General features: G+C 43.3%; 2 protein-coding genes across 6 annotated transcripts in view; one reads left to right on the forward strand and one right to left on the reverse strand.

Annotated features, from left to right (window-relative positions):
• The window catches only part of LOC146990937 (plakophilin-4-like), a 56757-nt gene that overhangs the window by 28934 nt on the left and 4755 nt on the right, over nt 1-23068 (reverse strand). Inside the window, exons 2-7 of one of the 4 annotated variants that reach the window (XM_085801661.1) lie at nt 11495-11607; nt 9401-9435; nt 8658-8756; nt 5917-6071; nt 4129-4405; nt 2952-3179 (exon numbers count right to left, since the gene is read on the reverse strand). In XM_085801661.1, coding sequence (XP_085657787.1) covers nt 2952-3179; nt 4129-4405; nt 5917-6071; nt 8658-8756; nt 9401-9435; nt 11495-11607 — 907 coding nt within the window. Of the gene's footprint in view, nt 1-2951; nt 3180-4128; nt 4406-5916; nt 6072-8651; nt 8769-9400; nt 9436-11494; nt 11608-23068 lie in introns of all 4 variants that reach the window. The other 3 variants (XM_085801653.1, XM_085801646.1, XM_085801637.1) reach the window with 3 other exon arrangements.
• Nucleotides 13309-16933, forward strand: LOC146990938 (serine/threonine-protein kinase pim-2-like). Of its 2 annotated transcripts, XM_085801683.1 has the most exons (7): nt 13309-13464; nt 13550-13962; nt 14751-14798; nt 14904-15122; nt 15261-15441; nt 16531-16704; nt 16803-16933. In XM_085801683.1, the coding sequence occupies exons 1-7, from the start codon at nt 13374-13376 to the stop codon at nt 16892-16894; spliced, it is 1218 nt and encodes a 405-aa protein (XP_085657809.1). In that variant the 5' UTR covers nt 13309-13373; the 3' UTR covers nt 16895-16933. The 2 variants fall into 2 exon arrangements, with proteins under 2 accessions (XP_085657809.1, XP_085657800.1); XM_085801674.1 differs by having other exon boundaries at nt 16531-16933.

A 23068-nucleotide genomic window follows, 5' to 3' on the forward strand; every position in this document is an offset into this window, starting at 1 on the left:
GCAAGCTACAGTATTTTTTAGAACGGCGGAGCAGAGCCGTGAGCTGCTCAGAGCTACGCTACAGAGGCTAATGGGATTTCTTGGTTTCCCTCATCAGACTCATCAAATATACAATCCAACAACTCCAAAACGCTCTGGTGGACAAGTTGTGACCTGCACATTCACCACGCTATGAGATAATAACACAACGTTAAGAGACAGAGTTGTTTTAGAGGTAAATTCATGCAAAACCGTTCTGTTTTTCAGTTTTTTACCTCTAAAACAACTCTGTCTGGTAACGTTGTGTTATTATCTCATAGCGTGGTGAATGTGCAGCTCACAACTTGTCCACCAGAGCGTTTTGGAGTTGTTGGATTGTGTATTTTAGGGGTTTGATGAGGGAAACCAATCAATTCCATTAGCCTCCGTAGCGTAGCTCTGAGCAGCTCACGGCTCTGCTCCGCCGTTCTAAAAACAGCTTGCACTGCCAATTAAAGGTAATGAACCTACTCCTAAAACTGTAGGGATTATGGCAATGGGCCAATTTGCCAATGTTAAACTATCCCTTTAATGTAAACATCTTAATAATGTACTTCTTTGCACTAAAACAAGTTTTTAGTTCTCTTTATTTATACTGTAAGTTATTATTCTGTTATTTTTCCGGTCCGGCCCATTTGAGATCAAATTGCGCTGCATGTGGCCCCCTGATCTAAAATGAGTTTGACACCCCTGATGTAAACGATCAATTGATACTGTGGCTCTTCTTATATGCAGCCCTTAAACTACATATAGACAACTGTGACTCATCTGCAATTTATTGCTTCTTTACTATATGTACGATAAATTATAATATGAAAGGACTGGGTAAAACATAATAGTTCATTATATGTTTGGATGCTGCATAATAAAGGATCCATAGGCGAGGTTTAAAGTGAAGTAGTTGTTGGAGCTTGTTAACACTGGCAAGCTTTCCAGATGTAATTTAAATTCTGAGTACAGAGTTATGATTCAGCCGCATGAAATACTTCTGGAGGAAAGCGGGCTCCTGCGGTCTAAGTGGACCGTTGTTTCCTCTCCACTGCTTCGCATTAAGACCAATTGACGCCGACGTGCTTCGTCCCTTCAGCCGTCAATTTGCAAGTGTGGGCTGAGAGAGAGAAACTGTAGCATGAAGTTCCCCGCGCACCTCTCTGATCCACTGCGCCGCGCTCCTTCGCGCCCGTGTTTACTTCTTTTCTTCTAAATTCTGCGCTGTGATCTCTCTGTCTGGTTCCTCTCTTTACGCCGCACATCAATCACAGCCACCAACACGATTAAAAATTAAGTCTGAGTTCAAAACATCTACCAGGTACAAGTGAAATCCTCCCCTTCAAAGATTACACTCCTTATTTCTCACACTGGCTTGCATCAAATAATTTTTTTCTTTTTTTCTTTATCAAACCCAGCAGCATTATCTGCCAGTGCAGTAAGATAATTCCACCAAAAACTCCATGAAATGAACTCCCTAAGCCTGGATTGGAGATACAATCACCTGCAGAGCTTGCAGTTTGCCTAAAAGTTATTTTGTTCAACATGCAGCTTTATTTGATATTTCTCACTGCTGCACGGAGATAGAGGGAACTCTGCTGCTGCTGCTGCTGCTGCTCAGAAAACAGAAATGTAGCTTTGCGTGCTACAATATTAGATCAGCGCCGCTCAGTCAACTTTTCCCCGGACAAAAGGAGAGGTTATTAAATCAACAGAGGAAGTGGCGTCGATTCTGTGTGGAGCCTGGTTTTTGTGTATTTACAAACACACACACACACACATGCACACACATACAACGTCTATCACTGCAGTGCTGCGACTCTCCGGGAGGAAACTTGAGTTCGTTTTTTTTCCCGGCCCAGATTCCGACCTGGTTGGATTTGACCCGTCAACCCTCCGGGGCCTCGGCTGACCTCGTCTCTCACCATGAATATTTCTAAAGATGGAGCCCATCACTCACAGTCGCACGCATCCACTCGTGTCTTTTCATGTCAGTGCGTAATTCAATACCGCAGCGGCATTACTGTACGGGGACTCTTGGATGTGATAGATACTTTTCAACCCACCCTCTCCCCGAGATAAACCGCCGATTTTATCACCTCACGCAGCTCCGATTGAAGAGTAAAGATATTTATGCACATCTATTCTCTCATGGAAGTTTAATGCAGCTGTAACAGTTTTATTACACCATTGAGTTTAATGAGTCATATGACTTGCTGCGAGCCACTCTCAGAAGTTAAATAAAGGACGATTTTATGATTTCTGACTTTATATTATGTTGTCTGCACTTCTGATTGAATCCCATAATGAATCTGTATCGAGTATAGAGTATTTAATGAGCATGAAGACTTTTAAATTTGACCTTCTATACCCTGACCTTGTCATTAAATCTTGTAGAACAATCACTAACTTTGCCTTTTGGTGAAATATTGAAATATTTCTGACATTTACACTCTGCTGAGTGGATACAGCTTTAACATGAGGGCTGGAAACAACGCTGTCCAGTCTGGATGGCAGCTCATTAATTACAGACGTGGGGGCAGAGCTGCTCTTATTAACACAATGAAACAACTTTAGTGAAAAATGGGGAATATAGTGGGAAATGTGGTCCAAATGCAGACGGAAAACGAGGAGGAATCGGGGCAAATCAAAACCAAACAATAGATGAGAAATGGACCTGCTCTGATTGGCTGGATAATGAGCATCCAGGCCGGTGGTTTCAGATCTTTTTAAAACTATGGCAGCCCTTAATGGTCATTTTTCTTGCCTTGCTTCAGTGTGAGCCAGGAAATGTGCAGCATTATGATGACAAGTTGCAACAATTTAAAAGAGAATCAGCGATAATATGTTTGGAAAGAGAGAATCCATTAGAGTCTACAAAGTTAGACTATTACTCTGCTGTTGTTTGATGTGTAATGTGAGTTCTCCGCGTGGCGTTCACTGACCTATGAGGCTGTCGGGCCGCGGCAGAGCGCTCCTCTGGTACAGGCCGTACGGGTCGGCGCCGTAGGCCAGCGGCTGGCTCTGTCGGGGCAGCGTGGAGCCGTAGTGCTGCGGCACCGCCGTCATCCCCGAGCGCAGCGGCGAGCCCGTCAGGCCCCGCCCCTCCACCAGAGAGAGGGTGGAGCCTAGCCGCACGCCGCCGCCGCCACCGAGGCCTCCTCCTAACCCACCTCAGAAAGGAACACAGAATTGTGTAAAGTTGACTTATGGTTTAAGGCAAGCAAATAAAGGGATAGTTCAACATTTTGGCAAATTGGCCCATTGCCATAATCGCTATAGTCTTAGCAGTAGGTTGGTTTCCCTCATCAAACTCATCAAATACACAATCCAACAACTCCACAACGCTCTGGTGGACAAGTTGTGAGCTGCACATTCACCACACTATGAGATAATAACACAACGTTACCACACAGAGTTGTTTTAGAGGGAAATTCATGCAAAACCGCTGATGCGCGATGCCTTCAGGGACAGTTTTTCAGCAAGCAGACTCTGTATTTCCCTCGAAAACGGCTCCGTTTCGTAACTTTGTGTTATTATCTCATAGTGTGGTGAATGTGCAGGTCACAACTTGTCCACCAGAGTGTTTTGGAGTTGTTGGATTGTGTATTTGATGAGTTTGATGAAAGAAACCAAGAAATCCCATAATGAGCCTCCGTAGCGTAGCTCTGAACAGCTCACGGCTCTGCTCCGCCGTTCTAAAAATAGCTTGCACCGACATGTTGAACTATCAAATTACTTTTCAAATATGTATTTTTGTTTATCAATCCATTCACAAGTTACTTCCAATCTGTTTCCAAACTGTATTTTAGTTCAATTCCCAGGTTCATAATTTCAACACTAGGTCAGCAAATAAGATAAAATTATTTTCAGGTCTACTTTCTCTCAGTTCTCAGTTAGATTTAGAGGTCCGCACTTTTGGAATTCATTACCAATCCACCTTAGAAACTGCACAAGCATAAATTCATTTAAGAAACAAATAATTCACTTTCTATTGGCCCAGTTGAGCAACGCATAATCCACATATTTTCTTTACATCACCACACAATATTGCTTTTCTCTCTGCTGTTTTATATATCTTTCAAGTGCTAATCAAAAATATAAATACAAAAATATAAATACCTCCTCCCCCAACAACAACACCAACACCACCAACGCCGCCACCCAGCGCCTGCGTGCCGGCGGTCGGGGAGGTCGGCGACGGGCAGGACGGCGGCATGGAGGTGCCGGGGAACACGGCGGCCAGCGGTTTGGGCTCGGACAGGATGGGCGAGTCGTAGGTGCTGCCTTGGGACGTTCGCAGGGAGATGCGGGACGGCGAGACGGTGCCGGCCGTGCCGCCGGGGGATTGGCTCCTGGAGGGGAGCGACGCCATCCTCCTCAACACCCGGCAGGACGCCTGGGAGGTGGGGGGGGGCGAGATACAGACCATAGTCACCGTACTGTAAATGTGACATTTAATCCCTGTAGTGTGATAACGAGGCACCTGTTTTCATTAAAGCTTCATAAAATGCCCTTTCATTTGCACAGGTCATTATGCTTGTGCAAACTCCATTAAATTAAATTATGTACACAATTAAACGGGTGTTTGATAACTAGTGGAGTGCTGAGGACGATGCAGCACACAACAGGAAAATCAATGATGAATAAAAACTATCTGATTCTGAACATAAACATTCTGCGTAGAGATATAAACACTATGAAATCCATCAGAGATTCTATCATTTTAGGATTTCTAACACTCGTTTGTTGACATGAGATAATATGACAGTTAAGGACGCTGCTCCAACCTTTGTGAGACGAATCTAAACTATCTGAAAGGTCCTCCAATGTCCTTATTAAATGACATTTTAATGACATTTTACTGATTTTTAATTAGCATTGGTGTAATCCTTGGCGTCGCTGTGAACCCGGCGCCCAAAATAACTAAAATGTCAAGTATAATATTCATAACGCTGCTGACAATTAATCACTCGGGCTCTTGTTTCCTGAATAAATACCTGACAAAATGAAGACTTTTCCACACCGCGCCGCTTCCATCCGCAAATATATTTGCCAAATTACCAGTGAGGAGACTCTGTCTCTGAGGGAGGACGTTTCATCATCTGATGAAGCATCATTATCTTTTTTATTTGTCCATGTAACTGAGCGTGCGTGCCTTTGAATAAATGTGTAAATTCATTATAGTGTGGGCTGAGCTCTGCGAGAAGTACATATATTACATCTCAGGGAAGACTTTGACAGAATCTTTCATATTTATGGGGGACAAACATTTACTTTTCCCTCCTTATTACCAAATGTAAAATGTCCCTCAATTACAGACTCAGCCAACTGGATGCCGATCTGTGCTGCCTTAATCCATCGAAGCCTCAAACGCCTCGGAGGAAAATTAAGAGCCGAGACATGTAAGCCCATCCAGCGGGGCTGCTGGGTGTGGAATAAATCAAGAGAGAATTCGAACGGGGCTCGCCATTATCTGTCATTCCTGCTTCTACTGTCGAGCAAAGAGCGTATAATTATTAGCCACGGTGAGAAAAAAAAAAAGGGGGAGCCGATAGTGTTGGGAGTCTTAGAAAATTCAGAGGAAAGACTGGATTTGATTGGAGGGTTTTTGATGATGTTCTTCATCATTCACCGCAGCGATTATTGATCTCCCAGCAGCTGTCATTACTCAGGTGGGACTGTTGGGACCAGTCTGGAAGATCAGTCACATATGAAGAAGACGTCTAATGAGGAAGCTCCAGTCGTGGTGTCTGATCTTCAGTTTGTTTGTTGTTTCCCAGATGAAACCTGAGCTTTGACCTTTGTGATTTCTAATATTTTCTGGTCCAATTTAATTTCCAAGCTGATTTAAAATATAACTCAAACAAACAATAAAAAGGCGGGTTGCCGGGTGGAGATGAGGCCTACCTGTGCCGAGGCTTGACCCTCCGCTCTCGGGCTCCTCGATATCGAGGCCCGCGGCTCCGAACGCACCACATTCTGGTTGCTGTAGTAACTAACGCTGCTGTCCTGGTAACCGCTGTCCGAGTATGAGGTCATCTGGGCGGAGTGACCTCCAGAGCCTGAGAGGAGAAAGAGAGAGACAGAGAGAGATGAGATGAGGAAACACCGCTGCTGCACATTATCACCGTCCAGGGTTCTTCATGAGGTGTGATCAAACTGATCCGTCACATCAGTCGCAAGCAGCGGTTTAAGATTAGCATATTATCTCACTTGGCGCTCAACTTGTTAAAAGGCATTATGCATATACAAACGCATGGATATCTGCATTAAGCTTTTATGCTGTTTCTGGAACAATCTGCATATACTGTACTGTACAGCTCCCATAATACTGGCCTACTTTCTCCTATAGGATAAGGAGGAGGCAGCGTGTGCAGGATATTTTTACACAATCAGACCACTGCAACTCTGAGGAATATAAATAAGGCCAAAGGCAAATTTGTTTTTAACATTTCAAAGAGCTACTCACTCGGAGACTATATTTTTACTACTGATGAAATGTATTGTAATAGGAAAGGGGGTCCACTACTGGTCTTTATATCCAGTTGCAACTACATCTTCGGTAATATGATCCAACACATGTCCAGAAAGATAAAAACTCCACACGTAAGAATTACACAACTGCACCAGCTGCAGCCCCTCTACCCCCGCCCCCCCACCCCCACCGCTCCATCAGCCTCCCTTCATCTCGTCTGGTGGTTTTTAACACGAGCTTTGAGGAAGCTTGACGGACCGAAATGTCACGCGCTCCAGTGAAGATGCCTAATGTCCAACAGCGACAGGCTCCCAGGTGTGAGTGTATACGGGAAAAAACAAGATGGTTGGAAATAAAGAATTAAATTCAGGGGGAGGGGGATGAGTGGAGACCGGCTGATAGGAAGAGTCGGGCAGTGGAGGCTTGGCAGGAGTCGCAGCAGCTGCACGTCGGCCCCCTGCTGTGGTGTTAATTACAGGTGGGACAGGTGGGATTTGTTACGGAGGTTCAGACTTTCTACGGTGGCCCTGAGAGATCAAAATAGTACTGCAATTAAAAGAAAACACACATGCAGATGCACAATGTGTTTCTGTCTTTGCATTTCTTTCCATTGCCGTAGATTTCTCATATCATCAGGGCCGTTGCATAGGGGAGAAAGGTGATGACAATTCTTGGGGCCCCCACAGCCCAGTAGGGGCCACAAAACCCCTTTTGCCTCATCTTTCTATGATTCAATTATAGTTCTGCATATAATCTTGACTAATCTTCATACTAAAGCTGCATCAGCATCAAAACAAAGCTAGAAAACATGCTATATTTTTGAAATATGTTTTATTTTCCAAGGAAACACCCCCTGCCTTATTTTAAAAATAGTTTAGTCCATGCAGGAGCAACAGTAGCCCCCCGCAAACTAATAATGATAATTGGAACATAGAGTAACAGAGAAATAAACAAAAAAAGATAATAAGAGGGGGGCCCACTTCAGTATTCTTTCAGGGGGCCCAGAATTCCTAGCAACGGCCCTGCATACTGTATCATAAAAGTGCAACGATGCGTTAGAGGTAGATTTTTTTTCTTCTATTAGCTGCTAAAATACCTGACATTGAACTTCAAGATAAATCTGCTAAGCGACGACTAACGAGTCTGATGTATCGTCCTCCTCTGAGCCGCGGAGCTTCATTGTTTTCCAAAGACGATCACAAACACATCAGTCGGCCGCGCTGCTGCACCGGAGCGACACCTTCCTTCATCACCGTAAACTCACACTCTAGTTTACTTTGACACAGTCGCGTACCATCCTGCTGGCCCAAATGCTCACTCGAGCACACAATGTGGATTAATCCACCGCTGAAAATAGTCCCTGACAAATGCAGGAACTCATCTTGTTTGAATGGTGTTGAATGGTAAACTACAGTTTACAGCTATTTTAGGAAACTACTGGGTATTAATAGCTGCTGCGTGGCAAAAGCTAATGGGGATCTAAATAAACTAAACTAAACTAAATTAAATACGAACAGTGGCGCCTTTTTGTATTTATCAAATTTGGAACAGTTTGGTGATTACATACCAAATTTCTTGCGTTTTAAAGGGACAGTTCAACATTTTGGCAAATTTGCAGCAGGTTCATTACCTTTAATTATCGGTGCATGTTGTTTTGAGATCAGCGGGGCAGAGACGTGAGCTGCTCAGTGAACACAATGGAGGTGAATGGTAAATACACAATCCAACAACTCCAAAACGCTCGCGAGAAGAAGTGGAACTACTTGTGCAGCCGTGTCTGGAATGTAGTTCCGGCTTTGCATTTGCCTCAAAAACAACTCCATCTCGTAATGTTACATGATTATTTCACAGTGTGGTGAATGTGCAGGTCACAACTTGTCCACAAGAGCGTTTTAGAGTGGTTGGATTGTGTATTTGATGAGTTTGTGCCATTCACTTCCATTGTGTTCACTGAGCAGCTCACGTCTCTGCCCCGCTGATCTCAAAACAACATGCACCGATGATTAAAGGGAATGAACCTACTGCTATATGACTATAGGGATTATGGCAATAGGAGAATTTTCCAAAATGTTGAACTAACCTTTAATATTTAATGTTACAGACATATAGTTAAGATTTTAAGTTTGTTCACTTTGTTGGACCCGTGTGGTGTGAACATTTAACAGACCCTCACTGTCATGCAGGGAGGCGCGGTCCGGTTCAGGCAGGTAGAGTCCCTCCTCGGCCTCCAGGTGGCGACCAGACGCCTCCATGGCCCCGCCCTGCGACTCCCCTGCCGAAGCATCTGTCATACAGTTAAAAACATAACGCAAAGTCCTGGGAGAGGCCGTTAGTTAAACATTTATTTGATAATACAGAGACGCGAACGGGGGTTGAATCTTTGACACATTTATCTAAGGAAAATACAACAGAAAAAAACATCAAAACGACGTCTTGGCGTGAAGGCAGTTTAATAGCTTCACCTCCGCAGACAGGATCCTCTTCATCTAAGTGATGAAATGTAGCGATGCTTTGACACAGCGCTGTCTGGCAGGACTTTTGCTTTATTGCAAAAACCGACAGTGAAGAACGAGCGGGGGAAATAGAAGAGAGAGGCATCTGTGACAGAGCAGTAAATTCAAAGCTCATCTGGACCGGAGCAAATATTGTTTTCGTCTCGCTCGACCGGTCGGTGCTGCATTCTGGAGAAATGACTTTAAACATCTTAATGCATCACCTTTAGAGCCGTAGTTTTATATTTCACATTTTGCTTCCACAGGACCTTTTGCTTACACTACAAGTGGGTATCACATCACTTCACACGGTCAATTTAGGTTTTGAAACCTGAAGCAGCGATTCCTCCGCAAACTTATCTTTTCAAACATACATATTTTCCTCGATAATAAAACATGAAAGGCTAGAAGTGAGAAATCATACCTGCTGATCTCCATGCAAACGACTTCTCAGATGAGCTTCAGCATATGAAAAGGAGGTGGAGGAAATGGAGGAGAGATGAGAGCAGAGAGAGACGCAAATCAAATCAGAGCCACAGTCGAACACTCAATATCCAATCAGGCCGGGCCGAGGAAACTAGACAGTGTTTTGAATGTAAAAGAAAATAATAATAGTAATAAAAAAATCTATCTTGGGAATCTTTCGCCTCAAAAACATCCCTCCACTGTCAATCTACAGTACAAGCTACTCGAAGGAAAAGGAAGCTTCTGTAAATAAAACGTGAATTTCAATTCACTTATCAAATTGGAGTCAGTTGACCCCAGCTGGGGATCGGGCACGTTATATAACCTGAAGAAAAACACTGCACTGTGTTATCTGAGCTGAGAAAGCACCTGCAGCTGGAGGCAAATCACTTCTCCTGATAAGAAACAACAACCGGATATAGAAACACTACTATCTGCAAGATAATGACCAAAGCCGAGGCCCTGCTTCTGATCTGATACAGTGATATCGATTATTCAACATATCTGAAGATTTGAGGAACATTAAAGCATCTAAAACCAACACTTCCCCTATTTTTAGTTACATGAAAACGGACAAATGTGACTAATTCTGAATCCACCAGTTTTAAACTCAGCGGTGATGAAGCAGATGTGAGTGTTTGTGTTTGTGTTTGCACACAGAGTGATGTGTGCTGGTTGTGACAGCGCAATGTGACTGTCAACTAGCTGAACAGCAGCGTCCCTCATGAGTACACACATTAGTGTTATGTGGTTTGACAGAGGAGTCGGCAGCCGTGCATGATTTACAGCCAGCTGTAATCCATATAACAACAACAATTAGCTCTTTTTTGGGGGATATTTTGTTAAAATGACTTCCATCATTATTAGTTAAAGGGATAGTTCAACATTTTGGCAAATTGGCCCATTGCCATAATCCCTATAGTCATAGCAGTAGGTTTGTTACCTTTAATTGTCGGTGCAAGCTGTTTTTAGAACGGCGGAGCAGAGCCGTGAGCTGCTCAGAGCTACACTACAGAGCTACACTACAGAGGCTAACGGGATTTCTTGGTTTCCCTCATCAAAAACACAATCCAACAACTCCACAACGCTCTGGTGGACAAGTTGTGAGCTGCACATTCACCACGCTATGAGATAATAACAGAACGTAAGTGAAATGAGTTGTTTTCTAGGTAAATACAGAGACTGCTTGCTGAAAAACTGTCCCTGAAGGCAACACGCATCAGCGGTTTTGCATGAATTTCCCTCTAAAACAACTCTGTCTCGCAACGTTCTGTTATTATTTCATAGCGTGGTGAATGTGCAGGTCACAACTTGTCCATGAGAGCGTTGTGGAGTTGTTGGATTGTGTATTTGATGAGGGAAACCAAGAAATCCCATTAGCCTCCGCAGCGTAGCTCTGAGCAGCTCACCGCTCTGCTCCGCCGTTCTAAAAATAGCTTGCACCGACAAATAAAGGTAACAAACCTACTGCTATGACTATAGAGATTATGGAAAATGGGCCAGTTTGCCAAAATATTGAACTATCCCTAAAAGAAAAAAACTCTCTCTCTTTAAACTTTTGTTTAAAAAAAAAGAGCTGAAAAAATTATAATTAATCGATTTTTGAAATTGCTAGTGATTATATTTCTGCCAGATAAGAAATTGATTAATCAAGCAAATGTTGGAGCCCCGCTCTTAACATAACAGGAGACAAGGCTTTTTAATTCAATTTGGAGAATGAGTTTGGCACAAGTTTTTGCAGTGTAAACTTTTCCAAATCCAATAAAAAAAGCTGGAGAGAAAAGTCTGAAACAGTAACACACACACACACACACACACACACACTGTTTGATCTTTCCTACTTTTGGTTTTTCAAATACATACACCAGCTGTTGAGCCCCATGTGCACCGACCGTCTCATCATTTGGTTGCTAAGATACAACTGGGCCCTGTCTTCTAAGCGGGACATGCTAATGAAAATACTCCACTGTTTTTGCTGCTTGTCGGTGCAGGAAACATGTAAACAGAACAGAAAAAAAAACAGCAAAATGGAGCTTGGTGCCACCAGATGTACCTGGTACTGTCTCCCGCCGGCGACTCTGCTCCCAGCATGCACCTCTCCAGCTGGCTCGCCACGATCTGCCGCTCCTCCTCCAGCTCCCGTGTCAGCCGCTCAAACTGGAGCTCCTGCGGCAGAGACATTAACGGCAGCGATTACAAGCCGACATCCACCATGACACAGCAATTTAAGCCTTTCCCTTTTTTAAGACCCATTTGATGCCAGTTAGAATTAAATGTAAAACCCATTTTGTATTCACTCTGCATGACTTGACTGATTTCTCACCGGCTGTGAGCTCGCGGAGGGACCACAGCCTTTTCTTAAACCTGTTAAAGTGGATTTGAGATTTAAAAAACACTAAAACTGTTTAATTCTGTTCGGATAATGTAATAATAACACACATCAGAGGAGTTTCCTGCACAAATCACTCACCATTGAGCGGGAAATGACGGTGACATATAGATTTCCAAGTCTCTCTGTGAACATATATCAGTAATCAGCATCTTTGATTACTAATAATCAGTATCAGAGTGGGATCATAAAACACTGTTTGGCTGAATGTGACAAAATGACTGTTATAATGACAACTGGGAAAGAGCTGGTGTCCAGAACTGTATATCAATCATTACTCAAACCGTAACCTATTCATACTTTGAACTACTTTATTATGTAGCATGTATATGTATATGTATTATGCATGTGTCTATTTCTGTTTCTACTTTTATTTATTATGATAGAATATATTTCAAAAATTGTATTTATGCTGCACGCTGTTGGACCTGAATAACTACAGTAAGTTTAATCTTAGTTTTTATCCACTCTCTAGTGTTTTCCCCACTGCAAATTGCAAATTGTTGAGTGTAAGATAGTGTTTTTAATTCCTCAGTGTTTTCATTTTTGGGGGTATACCCAGGGGGCAAAATCCCAGTTTTTTGAAAAACGGACACGGAGCGTTGTAAAAGGTTTGACACCAGAAATGATCTCTAGGAACTTCAAGGATTAAAACCTGGGTGGACAACCCGGTCAACTAGCTGCTGGAAAGCTACAGGGGCCAAAACCCCTTTCTGGGGTCATTTTGCTAGCGAAATGATATAAATGCAAATATTTAGGTACTACAATGGCATAAATAGTCATACAACTATAAAATTTGGCAGAGAGTATCTTGACACATAGGGGGAGGCAGGAAAAAAAGATTCTGGGGTTTGTTGCAACTCGATTTTAAGATATCACCCTCAACATCCCAAAAAAGACATAAAAAAAGTACTGTTCGCCTGACAAATTCTCATGAAAATTATTATTTTTCAGCACTTTATGGAGAATATCTATGCCTAACATGTATATAGAAAATGTCCTTAATTCATAAGCTTCCATTTGAGTCCAAGATAGCCTTTCTATCTCCAAAGCCCCACTTGCGGTGGCCAACGGTCTTCTCTATCTATCTGTTCACTTTGGGGAGACCAGAAATAGAATGGTTTCTGATCAGGCCAGTTAACATGTAGTTTTTCACAATAGGTGTTGCATTGTTTGGAGACAGCCTGTAGCTTTCCAGTAGCTAGTAGAAAGGCTGTCAAAATCTGTCAATTCCATTCAATAGTATGAATGCATGCAAATGTGTATGAGAGTAAATGCCTTCTCTATTTATTATTTTTTATCATTTAAAGCACTTTGGGCTGCTTCCTTTATGAAAAGGGCTCTACCAATAAAGTTTGATCGTGTTTTTAACATGTTGAATGCAAATAAATCAAAATTGAACTGAACTATTCAGACAATTCCGATGCAGGATTCCGTATGGAATGCTAATTTGCATATTGTGGAACACTCACCACTATGAGACCGACCTGGAAGTTCCATGTTCTGAACATTACAGTGGCTCAAGCACAATCAAGTGAAGCTCATGGAAAACTGCAGGTTTGAAGCGTCTTCAACTAGAAACAAAGCTCTGAAGATGGACTATCAGGGCGCTCCGGCCCTGCTGGTAGATCATGGTAAGTGTGAGCGCCCAGACTAGAACCTGTGGTCACTGATATCAGGAGAAATGGGCATTAAATCAGTTTGTGTGTTGTATTGTAGATCGTGGGAGCAGCAAAGCACTGTGTGCGTGGACTGCAGTGACTGAAAAACAAAAAAGAAAGGTCAATTCTGTAAAGACCAGGCAGGATAAGAAGGCCAGGACATCTGAGGGGACTGAGCCACGGCGGCACAAAGGCGACGAAGATACGGGGCCGAAGAGCAAGGCCGGTCTCCAGGCAACAGCCCAGAAAAAGAAGAAGAGGGGGGCTTCCAAGGCGCCCGGGCCGAGCCGCATCGGGGGCATCAGGGTGAAGGGAGAGAAACGGAAACTCAGAGAGGATGGAGAGGAAAGGCTGACCCCGGCGGACGCTGCCCTGGCTCGATTTCAGGACAGATACGTCCAACAGCAGCGGCTCGGATACGGGGGCTGTGGCTCTGTGTTCGCCGGCTACAGGAAAAAAGACAGTTTACTAGTAAGATCTAGACGCACACCAGGGCCGGTCCTAGGACTTTGGTGGCCCCCTAAACAAGATTTTTGTTTGTGGCCCTGCACTCTAAGCGCAAACACCAAATCACTGGTTTAAACTGAATACAGACGTGTTTATGCCCTCTGAGGTTTGAGGCCATTTTCTCGAATTTAACATATTTTCCTAAATTGATCTTTTTAAGATACTTGCAGACATAGCCTAACAATACTCAAGTGTTTTATGTCTAAATATTAGAACTCCGCTGTAAGCACACTGAGGCCAGTTTGTCCTAGAACACTGTAGAAAGAAACAATTTAGGACAAATGCTGGAAATTTGAGGTCTGCTTTTTGAAACATTTCAAATCCCTTGTGAAAACACTCCTTCAGTCATGAGAATGAACTGTTTTGGTGCTTGAAATAGGATATGAATACAGTAATAGATACGTGTAGAAAACAAGTCTAAAATGACATTTTGTCAGATTGCTTTTTGAGCACAAATGTTGTCATTCTGCCGTTCTATTTTCACCAAATGTCTCAAATGTGAGATAAAAGAAGCTGAATATTGACTTCACATTACATATAAAGCTCATAGCTGCACGTGCAGACCTCAGGATGTTTAAATGACTTGATGAACCCCGGTACCTTTCTGATCATGTGGCCCCCCACCTAACGGCTGTGGCCCTAAACAACCACATAGAGTGTTTATGCCAGGGGGCCGGCCCTGACGCACATCCTTCTAAACACGCACGATATGTCATAAAAACCGCAAACCCAAACTCGCTTGTATCTCCTAGGTCGCCATCAAACACATTCCACATGACAAAGTGTACTGCAAATACATGGTAAGTGACCAACACTGACAGCTACACTCTGGATGAACTCGGCACACCCGCGGTGCTTCTTTCCCTCCTCATCCTCATCCTCACACTCCCTGGTGGTGTTTGCAGACAAGTAAGGGCAAAGAGATCTCCATGGAGGTGGTGGCGATGCTGAAGCTCAAGGCCGCGAGGAAAACCTGCCTGGGGGCGTTCGCACCCATCGCTCTGCTGGACTGGTTCGACCTCGACGAGAAGCTGATCCTGGTCTTAGAAAGACCGGTTCCTTCAAAGGACCTTCTCGTATACAGAGATAATAAGGGAGGCTGTCTGGAGGAAGGAGAAGCCAGGGTGAGAAACCACCTACAGTTCATTATTTTAGTGTAAATATTACTTTCTGAGTCCTGATATTTGAAAAAAAAAAAGCTCCAGACTTTAACACTCCCCCGCAAAACTCCCACATTCTCTAAAAGTATTTATTCCTCCCAGATCCTTCTGAAACAGCTGGTTGGTGCAGCTCTGTACCTGCAGGAGATGAGAATCTTCCACAGAGATATAAAGATGGAGAACATCCTGATCCAGACAAACAGGACGGTCCCCGCCGTCCGACTCATAGACTTCGGCCTGAGCTGTTTTGTAAAAGACAAATCAGTTTTCAGCTCTTTCTATGGTACAGTTACACGTCTGGCTCCGACTTTTACATTCAAACTAGGGATGTCACGATTACTTGTTTTCACAATTAATCGTGGTATTAAACGCCACAATTATTTAATTGTAAAGATTCCTAAATACCGTTACTTTCACAAACGTTTGATGTTGGAACCTTACTGGCAGATGTGCTGCAAAAATAAAGGTAAATGCTCAGATACTGGTCCATTTAACTAACGTAACATTGAATTGGTAGGAATTTAAATGTTAGCGTGTCATTTTTAATTTAAAAAAAGCAAAACAAAACAAAAAACGATTAAAATAAACGCAAACATTTGGTATAGACGACAATTCATGACCTGAATATTTCAAACGTTTCCCCTGGGGATTAAGAATTGGTCATATATTAATAGATACTTGAAATATTTTGCGTAAACAATGAGTAATGTAGTTATATTTTGACTTTGACCAGTTATAACCTGAGAAGACCACTATTATTATTTGAGAAACCAAAGACTCGAACTACTGTAAAAAATCACTGTCTTTCTGTTAGAGGGGTTAAAACATCTGGAATAATTGTCCTGAAAATATTAAACTATGCTGTACTCTAGTCAGCTTTAAAAGACTTTATAAGAACAACATCATTTCTCGTTACAGTATGGAAAATTAAGTTCAATGATTTTGTACTATTTTGGGTTATGCGCTGTGTACAATTCTTTATTTTGTTGTGATCAGAAATTTAAGTGTACTGGTTTATTTCAAATGTCTGTGATCTGATCCTATTGTATTAATGCGTATATATATATATTTTTTATTTTATTTTATTTTAATTTTTTAAGGTAAAAGGGGTAGGGGTATATAAGCTTTGGCTTCAACCTACACCCTTTCGGTTATACAGTATAAGCTTGATATATACCGAAATAAATAAATTCATTCATTCATTCATTCACTATATTAGATTTTACACATTCATAGTGTTGTGAAATTAATTAGTGCATAATAATCGGGATAATCGTAGTACCGTGATTATTTCTCTGACAATAATCGTGCCAGGAAAATCTATAATCGTGACATCCCTAATTCAAACAGCTTCCTCTCTTTTGTATTCCAGGCACGGCCGAACACGCCCCCCCTGAGTGGCACCAACACTCTCAGTGCTGGGCCGGCCCCTCCACCGTGTGGCAGCTGGGGGTGGTGCTCTACGAGATCCTGCACAAGCACTCGGCGTTCAGCACCAAGCGCTTCCTCAAGAGCGAGCTGGAGATGGACGGCCGGCTGTCCGACAGTAAGGACATCACCGGTGCACAATGTACAGACATGCGTGCATCTGTTGGCTGTAATACACCTGCTGTCGTCCTGTCTCCTCTTCCTCTTCTTTTACAGTCTGCAAAGATTTTCTGAAGAAGTGTTTAACTCCACTCCGGCTGCATCGCGCCACGCTGCAGGAGCTGAAGCAGCACCTCTGGCTCCTCTGACCTCCATCACCAACCTCCATCACTGTTTTTCTTTGGTTTCTATATTTGTTTTCAGAATTTTTGCTCTCTTTTTTTGCCATGTACATTTAAATAAAAAATAAATAAAAATTCATTCAGAGAATTGAAGTTTCATGTCAGATAACATGTTGCAGTGAGGAAACGTTTGAGGGATCATGAGGGGCAGTGTACAAATTTTAATTTTAATTCCTCTGGTTCTGATTTCTATCGATCTTCATTTGAAAAATCCAACATCGATTCATAAAATCGATCTTTTAATGTCCGCCATTGCACTGTTTACTTCTGGAGTGGGTCATTTTATATAAATGTGCATGGATGTAACTGCTTTTTTGGTCAATTTAATATAAACATGAACATTTTTTGATCATAAACCAGGTTAGAGAGTTCCATCTTTGTGCAATTTGCAACATTATTTTGTGAAAATCTCTGTATTAAAACTGAAATATCTCCAAATGAATCAATATCGAATCGAAATGGGGACCTTGTGAATCAGAATCAAATCAGTAGTGATACTCAGCCCTGAGATCAACCCAAATGACCTAAAAATCTGCTTTCTTTTGTTAATTATCACCATTATTATCATTCTCATGTGCAGCTAATGCTCACTTGTATTGCTGATCTCAAAATGAGGAGTTTGTACTCTAGAATATGAGTCATCCAGTCATTCAGCCAGTTTTCTAGGTAAGGCTATACAGTACATAAGAGATTTCCGACCTGACGACATTCAGAAAGCATGACGGCCTTGAGTAAAGATAATGTGATTTTACACTCTTAAAGACTTTCAGCTCTGCTTTCCTGCCTGGCCCTGCTCTCCCTTTTCAGTCTGGTCCACCTCCAACACGGCAGATGAATGAGTGTGTGTACTGCAGGTTAATGGGAATCTGATGCCGCTCGTCAGCTCGATGCTTCACCATTTAAGCCAATCAGCTGTAAATGGGTCAAACATCCTTTTGAAACTCCAACTTGGTGCAGATTACCAAACTTTCTTTTGACTCTTTCTCTGTGATGAGGCGCAGAAATGTGGTGATATTTCAAATCCAAACACCCCGACAATAAAATGTCCCTCTAATGAAAGGCCGGGGAGCTGGTGGGGAGCCAATGCCTTGCTCAAGGGTGTGAAAGTGGAGCAGATGTTTGCAGACTGAGGCTGAACGGATGGTAGTTTTTGGCACCGCCTCATTCGTATTGTGTTACATAACACACGGTGGCTTCCCAGCTGCTTCATAAATCTTCTAGGAACCCCAGCTGGTGTCATCGCAGAGGTCCGCTGGAGAATTAACTGTCTGCAAATAACATCTAAATGTATAAAGAAAAAAAATAGGAGCGCTGCTGGAAATCACACCGCTCCCCAGGAATCCTTGTCGGGAGATGTTCTCAGTTTAAAAATGAAGCGTCTTGTCGGTTTGTTTGTTTACAGTGACACGTTTTTTGCAGTTTTAAAGGCAGATTCGCAGCTGCAGCCTCCAAAAAGCCGCGTTTTAATTATTAATTTCATCACATCACTGCTGACAAGATCAAAATGAAACTTCAGGGAAGTGTATGTACATGTTGTTACGGTCTTTATACATTATTAGCAGGTGCTTCATCCATCCATCCATCCATCCTGGTACAGTAGGGCAAAAAGTCCTTCAAATCATAATCCTTTAAAAACTACAAAAGACACTTAAATCCACGCTGGCAGCTTGTCGTCTGTTTACGTCTCTTGATAAAAGCTCTTTTGTATTTGGGTCAGCTCTGGCCATGTGATGCATGGAGCCTTGACAGTCTCTTTAGTCAGATGGCGTACAGTGATTTAGTTAATGGTCTCATCATGTCGTCTGTTTGCTTGTGTCTCATCCTCTGCAGGCTGAGGAGGTCTGCGTGCCACCACGGCAACGGCACGAAGTCACACGAACGACTTCTTTAAAGAGACAGAGTTTGACACCTCTAACGCACATGTATAAACACAGGACCGACTGTGCAGCATCGCTTTGGCTCCGGCTGCACCAAACATCTAACGCTTCCCATGAGGAAATTGGGTTCACAGAGCTAATTTGGCAGAAGTGAGTGTTGATATTTCTGCGGCGATAATTCCAAGTTAATTGGAGAGATGTCTGTCCACTTAAAAGGGCTGATGTGACTCTGAGGCGGCTGCATGGAAGTATCATAAAATGTCAAATTAATTGCACAACTGCAGAGACGGAATAAAAGTGGTTTTAACCAAGGATTTAGAATCCAGATTACACCAGTCTGACGAGTCTAGGCATTAGACATTAGTACGTTTTTCATCTTTAGTTTGTCTAAAGTCAGTCAATTACGAGAAAATCTATATGCAAAGTTTCTAAAGCAACATGTTCAATGGGGACTTGTTGTTTTATCTAATGTTCAATGGAATATCTTTGCGTTTTTGATGGTATTAATGAATGAACGGATTAATTAAAGATCAAGCAGTTTTCTTCCGTGCATTAAAATACATAAATCATGCAGGAAATGTATGCAAATAAATCAACTGTATTAAATATCACAATCATTTCTGCAGACGTGAACCTCTAATGCCGGGATCAGACTACACGATGGTCACCATGTCAGATTAAACACTCAGGAGACTGGCAACACTACAAGTATGACCCCGACCAATCATCATCCACGACCGTGTGGAAGTTAATAGGCCAATGGGGAGGCGTGACAACAAACTGTCAATCATGGCTACCATAGCGCTGTGTGGGATGCTAGCGGTCTTTAGCTCAGACACGAAAAAGAAAAGGAAGAAAAAATGATTGTTGAACAGTCTGAGGTACGTTAAAGGGATACTTCACCCAAAATCGATAATTCACCAACAGATTTTCATATACAGTAATGGCGGCAAATAGAGCTCACTTTTGAACCGTCCAAAACACACATTATGAAACATCCAAATCCCTCCATGACATGAAAACTGCACTATGATTTGTAAACAAAATACATATATTTAGCCTAGTTTTCTGTCCTATGCCATTTTGTCCATTCATCGTATTTTCTTGTCTGCGAGTTCATGTATGTTTTGGGTTCGGTTACCAAGTATATAACCAAGTTCAGTTGCGATCGATTGATATTTCCTTGAGATAACTACTATGACCTGGATGAATGAGAATATTCACAGGCCATACGGTAGCTGTTGCAGTGTATTATGGGATTTGAAGTGCTATACTAGTGGGCCATAAATAGCCTTACTGGCTAACTCTGGCTCACTTGCAGTCTCTTTTAAATTCTGTTGATCGGTGTTGCACTGTCCCTGTCAAATAAACCAATACATTAAATTAAAGCAGAAGTAAGCGATCCGGTCGTTTTGGCTAATGCTGCGTTCCAGGCAGGCTTTTGAAACCGTAAATTACAGCTTCAAGTCACGACTTACGACTTTGTAGCGTTCCAGGCAACCCACTCGTGTTTCTCCGACCTGTTTTACCTGTGAAAGTCACTATAACGGCCACTCGTAACTTCTGACCCGTGAAGTCGTACCAGATCGAACTGGTACGACTTCACAGGTCGGAAAAACACGAGTTATGGGTTGCCCTGAACGCACCATAACTTCTTGTCAGCCGATGGAGTTAGCCGCCCCCGCCCTCGTCATGGATCTATTGGTCCTCGTCCCTACGTCACCACATTCAGGTGCATCCCTTGGCTGCACACACAGAGAGGACTGCCCCTTTATGCCGTTCTCTCTCCTCATTGGATAAAACTTGTAGGATACAAGAAAAGTGACTGACAGACCCGTGTTTCAGACCAAACACTCTATGTAAGTGATTGCCATCGGAAGATAGAACTATTTAAGACTTATATTAACACAAAAATATCGCTTACTTCTGCTTTAAATAATAGAAAAATGAAATTTTCTCACAGGCCACATACAATTGTACAGTATGTGAGTTTGCTCTAAACAGTGTTGGCACAAAAAAAACAACAGTGTTCTCACACACAGGAAGACGGGAGGTAAAAAAAATCTTGAGAGAGAAAAAAACAACATGGTGGAACGGACGGGGGGAGAACAAGATGTCAGTGTGAGTGTGTGAGTGTGTGACAGTGTCAGCTGTATTATTGACAGACACCGTGCCTTTCAAACGGCTGCTGAAAAACGTGCTTGCATCCCTCTGTCGGCGTCACCGTGCCGACTCTAGCCTGCCCTCCTCCTCCTCCTCCTCCTCCTCCTCCTCCTCCTCTGCTCCGGCTTCTCCTTCTTTACATCACTTCGGAGCAGCGCAGAGACAGGACAGGAACACACAGTCCTCCTTGTTGCAGCCTCCCCGCGTTACGGCACGCCTCGGGGGAAGAGGGGGGGAGGAATAAAGCCACCACATTGAGGCCTTACGCTTGTCACCCCGTGATGTCTGGGGAAACGGGCCCCGGCCCTGCCACTGCCGATGCGCGGCCCTGCTGGGGCGATGTCTCGTACCAGCTGGGGGCTAGCGGACCATTCGTCAGGGCTTATTGTGCGCCGTCACAAAGTGTTTTTCTGTCTCTTATCGAGTGACACCAACAGCAGCAGACCTCTGAGTCTTCCTCCTTCTTGCCGTGTCTAATCACAGCCCTGCAGTTTGGTTTATCCCGGACTGCATCTGTGATACCCGTGAAGTGTTGGGCCTAGTTAAAACTCTAGATTCTCTTCTCCATATTTTTCACCTACTCATCTATCTCTGTGTCATACCGGCAGTGACGTAACGAGACACGTCTGGTCTGACACAGCGGGAGATTATTCAGCCGCGTTAATTGCGGAAAAAGCCTCCGTTTGTTTCGAGGGCACGGGCTTTGAAATAAAAGTTCAACGATCGTCGACGGCGAAATCGTCAGAGGAGAAGCACAGATTGCCGCTGCGACACCCACGGAAGCCTGGATAGATCAGCATGCCGTGCATCCTGCTTTTGTTTTTCCATCTCTCCTGCTCCCTTCCACCTACACGTATAACCCATAGATGGATTCAAAACACTTTCAGTCTCTTTATACACACAAACGCCCACCTTTGTTGGAGAGCAACAAGTTGTCTGCGGGCTGTCAAAAGGTATTCCAGCAGACAGCGGCAGTCACTTAACTAGATGAGGCAGGTAGAGGCAAAGTGGGTTTACCAAGGGAGAGAAAAACTCCTGGAAATGCGATGAACATCACAGATTGGCAAGATCTAAAAAGAATTCAGGGTGGGTGTTCCTCTTTTATTTTCCACACTGGAGATAAAGAGAAATAAGCTTCCTTTTCCGCCACAGTGACTCAGCTGCAAGACCCCTAACGTGACAAGAGACCTCGGGGCGTCCGTGATCTCCAGACAACGAGGCCGGCTGCGAAAACGGGCCATCATGGGCTCTGCCTTTCCAAAAATATGACAAGAGAGCAGGCATCCAAACGCAGGCAGATGTCAAACATCAACAGTTTCTGGGGCTGGGATATCATCGGGGGCAGGGCAGCGTCGGGGCGGTGACATAACTGGATTGACAGAGCTGGTTTAACCCCACAGATTCAGACTGTGACCCCGCAGCGATGCTTCAGCCACACAGGACCGCCGTCCGTCATCACCCGCGTCCGAGAAGAAGCGGAGAAATTCGCTCTGACGTCGCCGCTCGGTTGTTTCTGGCTCTAATCGTCTGAATCAATCTGACGTGGGGCTTTCCGTTTAATCGAGCCTCCTGCTTCCCCTCGTCTTCACACTGCACGTTGGCTTTCACATTCACACAGCTGCACACACCCTGCTTTTACACCTGGGAGCTGCTCTGCACAACAGCTACAGCTACCGTACCGTCGGCCTCCTCCGAGAAGAGTCTGCAGATGAAGGATCTGATAGCAGGATGAGAAACTGACCTACATGAGGACGGCTGCGATGCTATCGGTGCTTACACATCTCTGCATCTGTGGCTGAACCATTATGAGCTGTAGAGTTTCCAATGACAGCAAATTAGTCAGATTGAATGACAGAGAAATGTGAATAAACTTCCCTCCCTGTGGCAGTCAGACTGTACAACTCCTGAACAGAATATATATATATAATAATATGTCCCTTTTGCACTAGTATTATATCGTTTTTAAATTATGTATTGCACTCAAATGATGTAGAAGACTATGTCTAAGTTGTTCCCTTTGCACTTGTAGTGTATATTTTATTGTTTTAGACATTGTAGGATATACTGTATTTCCTCTTTGTATTCTATTTCCCTGCAAATT

The sequence above is a fragment of the Trachurus japonicus genome, chromosome 2, assembly GCF_045865225.1.
Source record: "Trachurus japonicus isolate A0001 chromosome 2, Traja_1.0".
In the NCBI taxonomy this organism is placed as follows: domain Eukaryota; kingdom Metazoa; phylum Chordata; class Actinopteri; order Carangiformes; family Carangidae; genus Trachurus; species Trachurus japonicus.